This window comes from Onychomys torridus, chromosome X, assembly GCF_903995425.1.
Source record: "Onychomys torridus chromosome X, mOncTor1.1, whole genome shotgun sequence".
Lineage (NCBI taxonomy): Eukaryota > Metazoa > Chordata > Mammalia > Rodentia > Cricetidae > Onychomys > Onychomys torridus.
Genome location: NC_050466.1, coordinates 109,085,679 through 109,095,011, shown reverse-complemented (window position 1 = coordinate 109,095,011; position 9,333 = coordinate 109,085,679). Strand labels below are relative to the sequence as shown.

Below are 9,333 nucleotides of genomic sequence, written 5' to 3'. Positions count from 1 at the left end.
ATTGGTTTGCCTTTTCCATCTTCAATATAAGGACTTTTGCCTTGTCTTATTGTATTTTGTTTTGTCCTGATTGGCTGTTGTCACTTAGAGGTCTGTTGTTTTCTGAAGGGAAATGGAGGGGGAATGGATCTGGTGGGGGAGAGCTGATGTTGGAGGGGAAGTTGGGGGACGTGGAGGGAGGAGAAACTGTGGTCAGGATGTACTGTATGACAGAAGAATCTATTTTTTTTAAGAATCTACTTTCAATAAAGAAAAATTGTAGTAAACTTAAAGCTGTAGTCTATATGCAGAAGAGCTGGTACAGACCATGTAGGCCTTATACATGTTGCTTCAGCCTTTGTGGCTTCATAAGATCTTTGCTCCTTTGTTTTGTAAGACATTTATTTTTCTTTTGATTTCCTTTGTATCCTCTGTTTCCTCCACTCCTTCTGCCTTCTTTTATGTGTTGTCCCATTAGCTCTGATGAGAATAATTTGATGGAGACATCTTGTTTAGAGCTCTGTATTCCAAGGTCTCTCTGCGTGCAATGTCTGGCTATGGGTCTCTGTATTTATTCCCTTCTCCAGCATGAAAAAGCCTCTCTGATGATGGCTGAATAAGGCACTGATCTACAAGTATAGCAAATTTTCTTTAGGAGACATTCAATATTTACTTTTTCTTTATTTTTAGACCAGTACTATATGCTTTGACCCTAGTTTCCTAGGCTATCTAGATTCTGATTCTTGGTAATCAGAGCAGTGTCAGGTATGAGTTCCATGTCATGTTGTAAACATTAAATCAAATCAGACATCTGCTGGTTATTGCCAGAAGGTTTGTGCCACCATTGCCCTAGCATACTTTTTCAGGCAGGTCAATATAGATCAGATGTTTTGTGGTTTGAGTGGTGTTTTTTTTTTTTTTTTTTTTTGGTAGCCCAGCAGAGTACTTTCCCATATCAGAGACACTAGAACATGGAGGTGAAGGTTCTATGTAGGCTCCTGCTTAAACTCTTCATGTTCATTGAGTTGTATGGGTTTTGTCTTCGTCAATGAGTCTCCTAATCAGTTTGTGGAGAGAAACCCATTGTCTTTGCAACAGCCTGGGGTTTGGATGATTTCCATGAGACCCTTCTGGCCAACAGTTAAATTAGAGGAGCTCAAACTTTTCTTAATTAGTATTCTATATGTCCATTAATATCATAACAAAAGTTAAAATGTATATGTTAATCCTATAAATTTTGATATAAAATTTATACCTTAAGAAAAGTTTTAAAAAGTCAAAATAGAACCAAAGAATTATGAGATTAATGGCAATAGAATAGTCCCTTAATTTTGGTTTTCTTCTGTCCCATATCAGATGGCTATTCTGATATGATACAGAGATTTTGCATTTTTCTTTTAACAAACATGCTTGGGCTTACAGGAGGAGAGAGCCATTCTCTATCTCCAAAGCTAGCTTTAATTTTTGATTGAACTGGGACTACATAAAGACCATTTGTGTTAAGTGTCTATAGAGAAGAGCAGAAACAAACATTTAGGAAGACTTATGAAATTTTATATGTGATATACCAGAGATTATAAATGTAGCTAAGAGCACCATCCTATTTCATATCTCTCATGGCAGGTCATGGTACAGTGATGTGTCCCCTGGCCCTGGCAGGTTAATGGCATATGGGCCTGACCTAAAGCAGGGGATTCCCGCTGTGGTACACAGAGGTGTCTCCAAGTCTCCAAGCCACACAGCATGCTGCGTGGTGGACATAGCTTTTGCTAGTACAGACAAAAAAAGAAAAAAGGTTTCTGGGCTATACACTCTTTGACAGAAGCATAGACCAACTGCCTCCCAGAGTGGGCAGAAAGCATGTCTCACAGAGCTGGTGGTGAATTATCGCTGCCATGTTGGGAAGCTGAGGTAAGTAGAGTCATCAGCTGATGCTGCCACTTAAGTAATAGCCATGCTACAATTTATAGCAATAGATTTACAATAAGTCAGATTCAGATGGCATAAACCCTAAACAGTTTACATTGTGTGTAAAAATGTATATAGGCTTGGAAGAGAGAGGAAATGGAGGATAGACAGTTAAATAAAAAATAGACAGTTTTAAAAAATAAAGTTTTTAAAGAGATAGTAAAAGTAATATAAAAATAAGCAATGTAAAGATGGAAATCACACAGAGAGTCTGGATTATATTGTCTTTGGGATTTTTAACTACAGAGAGAGACATTTGATTGTAAAGGCTAATCAGTTAAATCAATATGTATATTTTAAAGGTATCTTGACTTCAAAATTTATGTCTAAGTATATGTTGATTTGGAAAAGAGGTTCTGCTTTTGTTTCTACAGAAGATGAGAACCTATGGATTGCTTCCAGGCTAATATGTTTAATTAAGGAAGACTCCTGAGAGGTCTCCAGATGTTCCAACATCCAGAACAGCTTCAAGGCAACTGGCTCAGACAATGCAGCCTTACAGACTACTCCATTCAGGACTTGACCATAATTCTTAATTTTCTCAGGATGCCCATAAGGTTGTCAGCGCCCCCTTCCAGTAGGAGTAGTATGAGAAGCTATGTGTAGATCCCCAAAATAATATTTATAAATGTTTGTTATTATTTAAAGGGAGTTGATTATAAAGGCAATCTTGTTTTAAAGAAGAAAGGGGGATATTATAGATATGATGTGATAAAGAATAACAACTTGATAAAATATTTACATTGTTGTAGATTTTAGTTTATTGATACAAATTTAAAGTTAATTTTGTTATACTGTATGTATATTTCTATTCTTGTTTAAAATATTTTATTTGCTCAACTCATTTGAAATTATAAAGTATAATTAAGAAATTCAAATTAATAATTAGTCATCTGTGATAACTGAACTTATAGTCATGTTAGTTTTATAGGTATATATAGATATCTTTCAATTAGGTAGGTAATCTTCAGGTACTTCAAAGACCTATAGAACATGGCATTTAAAAAGTTTTAAAAGATCAGATTTCCTGGACAATGAGACACACTCCTGGCAACACTGATTTACGTCGAAGAGGAAGATGGCCAGCAAAGACACTGTATATGCAGTTTATCTTCTTCTTGGCAAAATAGCCATTTGGGCAACAAACTGTGTGGTGATATTTTATTTGTACTGAAATTTGGTGATATTTTATTTGTGTTTAATAAATAAAGCTTGTTGGGAGATCAGAGGAATAGGAACAGCCATTATAAGTAAACAAAGAAATCAGGAGGCAGTAACACATGCCTTTCATCCTATCACTTGGCAGACAGAGATCTGTGTGGATCTCTGTGAGTTCAAGGCCACACTGGAAACAGCCAGCTGTGGTGGCACACACATTGGAAATTCCAACACTAGTTAACCATGGAGGTCTGGAGGTCTGTACAGACAGACAGAAAATGACAGAACTGGGGAGGAAGAGGAAGTGATGTAGCTGGACAGAAAGAGCAAACAGATGGCAGAACAGCAAGGCATATAGGCATGGGTAGAAAGGAAGTAACTTGTATTTGGAAGCTGCTTATTTGGTGAGGTAAGGCTAGCCATGGCTTTCTCTATTTCCCTGATCTCTCTCAGGCTTTCACCCATATACTTAGCTCCATGTTTTTTTTATTTAATAAGATCATTTAGAAATTCATCTACAGAATTTCTTTCCTGGATTGCTTGATAAAATGTTATATCGAATGGAAATACAGGACCTGTGGAAAAATGACCACTGAATTTGCCAAAACAAGGCAAAATGGTCCTTCAGGTTCCTGCTTCACAAAGGACGCTGCCAGATATTTTACAGGACACAGAAAGAAGCTATTGAGAGACTCTAGACCTATAGGCTGAAAATGGATGCCCCAATGTTACAGAGGTACTTTGGTTGACTATCCCGGCAGCCAGCTATCTCTGTTATTCTAGATTTTTGGAAGTTGCTTACAATGCACTACCTGTTCACTTAGGTAATAAAATATCCTTCTGAGGTTCTTAATGTAGTTGAAGACTAAATAGTTATAATTTTCCTTGGTTATGATAAAAGATAAATTAGATATGAAACTTTAGACTCATAAATATAGGATAGATAGAATATTTTCTTTAATTTTGCCAAATACAAATGAATTAGATACTGAAATTTTAATTCCTGCTTGATAACTGTTCTATTAATATAATTTTACTATGTTAAAGTTAAAAGCCTTCCTTTTTGATTAGACAAAAAGGGGAAGTGTTGTGGGATGTCTTTCTATATTCTGTGAATATATGTTCCTCTGATTGGTTGAAAAAGAAAACAACTTTGGCCTATGGCAAGGCAGCTTAGAGGTAGGTGAAATTCCAAGCAGATAGGCAGGAAGTGAAAGGAAAGACAGAGAAATGCCAGCCTGCCATCCAAGGAACAATATGCCTGCAGTCCAGTAAGCCACAGGACACAAGACAAAACAGATTAATAGAAATGGGTTAATTTAAGTATAAGAGCCAGCTAGCAAGAAGCCTGCCATGATCATACAGTTCATAATTAATATAACCCTCTGTGTGTTTACTTGGGTCTGAGCAGCTGCAGATCTGGGCAGGACACAGGAAAACTTCAAGCAACAAGGTAGTTCTAAAATCATCACAACATACTTTTGAAAAATCTGAAACAGTAAGCTGAAGATCAACTGGAAAGTCATATTTTCTTATTTTACCCATTTGCAATTCACAGACCTGAAGCTTCCAGAGAAAGAAATTTGAGACATCTAAATTTAAAAATAGGCATCTCACCTGTAATCTACCATTTCATCAGATGGCTCTTTTTCTACTAGAAACTCCTATTGTGCCAGTATATCTTCTGCTTTCAGATACTCTTTTCAGAATCATAAGAAATTCATTCAGTGCATTTAGTAAGTTCTAGTCATATTTCAGGCACTATGCTAATACTGGCAAAACAGAGATGAGCAACAGACACAGAATGTTCATTCTCATGGATCATATATAAAACACAACAAGTCTCTAAATTTAAATCCCAATAACCTTTGTCCTTATAATTGATCACCTGGTGATAACACTCTCAAAGTAAATCAAAGATTCTGAGGATAGCAAAATACCAGTAAACAGTCATTCACATGGTAGGATTTGCTCAGTTTTTAATAAGAATCCTAATTGCTTAAATCAAATAATAGGAAAGGATAAAAATGAGAAAGCAATACTAAACTGTTTACACCCACTAAAGATGACAAGACAGCCATTCAGGGAATGTAATATCTCTATTTTTCTATGGCAATGTTTATATAAATGCATAAAAAATAAGGCTGTAAATGCCTCTAACTTGCAGTCAGTCAAATCTTTAGTCAAATCTTTATTTTTTAAATTTATTTTATTATTACTTTGTGTTTTAATTTTATACATAAGCCATGGGTTCCCCCTGTCCTCCCCCCTCCCGCCACCACCCCCACCTTATCCCCAGCCCCTCCCCTCCATTCCCATGTCCTTCAGGACCAAGACACCCCTGGGGATTCATTTAAACCTGGTGGATTCAGTACAGGCAGGTCCTATCCCCTCCTTCCAGACTGAGCATGTGTCCCTGTGTAAGCCCAACATTCCAAACAGCCAGCTCATGGACTAAGGACAGGTCCTGGTCCCACAGACTGGGTGCCTCCCAAACAGATCAAGCTATTCAATTGTCTCACTTATCCAGAGGGCCTTATCTAGCTGGGGGCTCCTCAGCCATTGGTTCATAATTCATGTGCTTCCATTCAATTGGCTATTTGTCCCTGTGCTTTTTGCAATCTTGGATTCAACAATTCATGCTCTTGCAGTCACTCCTCTTTCTCGACAGTTGGACACCTGGAGCTCCACCTGGGGCCTGGCTGAGGATCTCTGAATCCACTTCCATCAGTTATTGGATGAGAGTTCCAAGACGACTGTTAGGGTGTTTAGTCATCTGATCACCAGACTAGGTCAGATCAGGCTTTCTCTCGACCATTGCCAGCAGTCTACAGAGGATATATCATTGTGGATTTCTGGGGACCTCTCAAACACTCTGCCTATTCCTGTTCTCATGTGGTCTTCATTTATCATGGTCTGTTATTCCTCATTCTCTGTTAGGGACCAAGATTTCAGGAATCACAAACATGAACCATGGAAAGTAGTAGCTAAGCCAGAGAACAAGTCATAAACCCACTGCCCTTCCCCAGAGCAGTAACACCTATTTGCTAACCGGAGGCTGTGGAATGTTCTTATCTTTGGGAGCCTCAGGTTAGTCAAATCTCTAATCTCCTGTACATTTTCATTGACTTAGAGATTCTATCATTATCAAAAGCATATTTCTATGGGACATATTCTCCTTTCTTTGTTCTCAAGTAAAGAAACTGAACAGAAAAAGAAGCCACTTCTCAAAACATTGGCCATAGAAAAATATGCACCATTACTGGAGAGTGATGCTACAGAGAAAATCCCTACAAGGAACAGGAAATATTGTTATATGAAAAGAGTAAATGTCAACTGTTAGAAAGATACCTGCCTATGCATGTCAATGCTGGACAGAAAATAGTTTTTCAGCCAACCCTCAGACTGACAGCAGCCACTGAATGTTATTCTTTCAAAGAAATGTATTTCTGCATTTGTCAGGCTAAACAGACTATAATTTCATACAAGTCCTGAATCTTAGAACAGAGACATGATATAAATGTGTGTGTGTGTGTGTGTGTGTGTGTGTGTGTGTGTGTGTGTGTGTGTGTAAGGTAGACTATAGCAATTGAGTTGCTTGGGAAATTGTTTTTAAGTACAAGGGAGAATAAAACAAACACAAATACAGATTCTGTGTTACATAAGAAAAGTGCCAGGAGGGATGTGATGTTGTCTAGAAATTCATGGTAGACTGATTTAAGTTCAAAGGTGTCAAGGTGATGGAGAATAAAACTCAACTGGTAAAGTCACCCTCAAAAGAGGGCAAAAAGCCAGAGGCACATAATCCTGATTCTTTTCCAAACTACTTAGTTTTCTTTTTACTGTTCATCAAATGCAGAACATATTAGTGCCCCAGAAACATCTTGCAGGTGTGTGTGTGTGTGTGTGTGTGTGTGTGTGTGTGTGTGTGTGTGTGTTTTGCATGTATGTGTTTTATTTTCTTTTGATTCTGTCATTTAGAATCAAATGATGCACAGAAGAGAAAGGCCATGAAAGCCATTTTATTATTACAACAGACTCCTCTGCTAGGGAATCTGGAAACTAGAAATATTTTTCACAAAAAGTAGCAAACAAGAATCTCTATCCTCAGTATGTTAGCATCAAAAAGATTTTAATGTTGTGCATGTTTATAGTTGGCTTTATTGTAGTCCATAAAAACTCATGGTCTTTATTATTTCTACTCATTACCTGCTTTACTCAAAACTGTGTGCTTGATCAATACTAATTCAAACACTAACATACATTTGCGAATTGTTTTTACAAACACTTCACTTTCACTTTCACAAAGCAAGGATAATTATTTTTCTGTTGTAAATGTGGAAATTCTTTGTAGATACATGTGACATGCCAAAAACTGCATGACTAATAAGGGATAGAGAAAAGCCCATAACCCAGGAATTTTCTGATTCATAAATCAATACTATTTTAAAACAGCAAGTACATGATTTTTAAAGAATGATAGAGCATTAATAAGCTATTTGTTATAATAAAATACCTATAATAGGCTAACTTTAAAATTAAATAAAAGGAAATAATTAGCTCACTTTCTAGCAGCTCAAGAATAAAGGTCTTCTTACAGAATTCAGAAATGTCAAAGGATAATCATGGGAAGGACAGGAAATATACATGCATATCTGTGTGTCTTCTTGTCTCCTTTTAAAGCCTCTAGTATTAAGTCATGTAGGTTTTATTTTAATGATATTATCTAATACAAGTCAGTTTCCAGAAGCCCTGATAAAAACTATGTAGTTGGGTTAACTTTTGATCCTCTTGACACTTCATTAATTTGAACACAGAACCTTAAGGGAAACTAAATCATATTTGAACTACAACATCTAGCATCTACACAAAGACCAATATGCCCTGATGAATCATAGGAAAGTTAAAGGTTTCAGCATATACTGAGTAAATTAGATGCTCTGCAAAAATTTTCAATACATAGCCCCCTGAAATTGATTGCATTCCCCCCTTAGGTTGCTGAACTTTATTTTTGTTCTTATTTGACCATTTAAAACACTATTGACTGCCAGGAATAGCCTAGAAGAACACTATTATGAAGGGAAGGAAACTAATAGCTACCACTTTAAAGCACCAAATAATTTCCAATCCGTACTAAGCATATATTATGTGTCATAACGTTAAAGTTTCAAAATTTCATTGCAGGCCATCATTAAAACAAATCATAAATTTAGATACTATTTATCTTAACATTATAGAGATGAGTCACCAAGCTCCAGAGACCACAAAATTACCCCAAGATTATATAGCTCAGTGACAGACACAAAATATGAATTCAAGCATTCTTAAAATGCCATATGCCGCTCTTTCTGTCTCTGGCTGCCATAGGGAGAGGAGCCGCCGCCATGTCTGTGCATCTGCAATGGATGGTCGTTCGGAAATGCTCCAGTTTCCTCATCAAGAGGAAAAAGCAGACGTACAGCACTGAGCCCAATAATCTGAAGGCCCGCAACTCTTTCCGCTACAACGGGCTGATTCACTGCGAGACTGTGGGAGTGGAGACCACAGCCGAAGGCAAAGGGGTCGTGGTGGTCATGAAATGCAGATCGGGTCAGCGAAGACCATCCACTTCTTATGTAAAGACCACCATCAACAAGAATGCATGGGCCACCCTCAGCAGCATCAGGCACGTGATCCAAAAGAACAAGTACCGCCCTGATCTGTGCATGGCAGTCATCCGCAGGGCCAGGGCCATCCTTCCAAGCCAGAAGCCCATGGTGGTGAAGAGGAAACGGCCCTGTCCAACCAGGAGCTCCTGAGCCCTACACCCCAGAAGCAATAAAGAGTCCGACATTGACTTTTTCAACCAAAAAAAAAAAAAAATGCCATATGCCAACTATTTTAGAATAATTGTCTCATAATCCTTCCAAACTCTTCAAATTAGATATTTGTTATTTTTTAATCTTAGAAATGAGAAAAAATTCTCAGACTTAAGAGTGCCATTTGTTGGAAGTCTATATAGGTTATTATTAGTAACATAAGAAATACTCATTATTATGCATCTACTCATTCTTGGGCAAATCTTTACCCATTGTGAAGAGAGATGACCAGACAGGTTTTTTTGCACATAAAATATATTCACAACATCAACAGAAAATAATTGTCTATAAGCAAATCCATGTATCTGTAGCCAAGTGATCATCAATAGAAGTGTTAAAATGCTACTAGAGAAAGGACATTTTTCTACAA

The 9,333-nt window shown here is 37.3% G+C and overlaps 1 protein-coding gene across 1 annotated transcript; it reads left to right on the top strand.

The window, feature by feature from the left end:
- Positions 1–8,489: 8,489 nt before the first annotated feature.
- LOC118573620 (60S ribosomal protein L28-like) lies at positions 8,490–8,903 on the top strand. The gene has a single exon (XM_036173899.1). The coding sequence runs from the start codon at positions 8,490–8,492 to the stop codon at positions 8,901–8,903; it is 414 nt and encodes a 137-aa protein (XP_036029792.1).
- Positions 8,904–9,333: the final 430 nt, after the last annotated feature.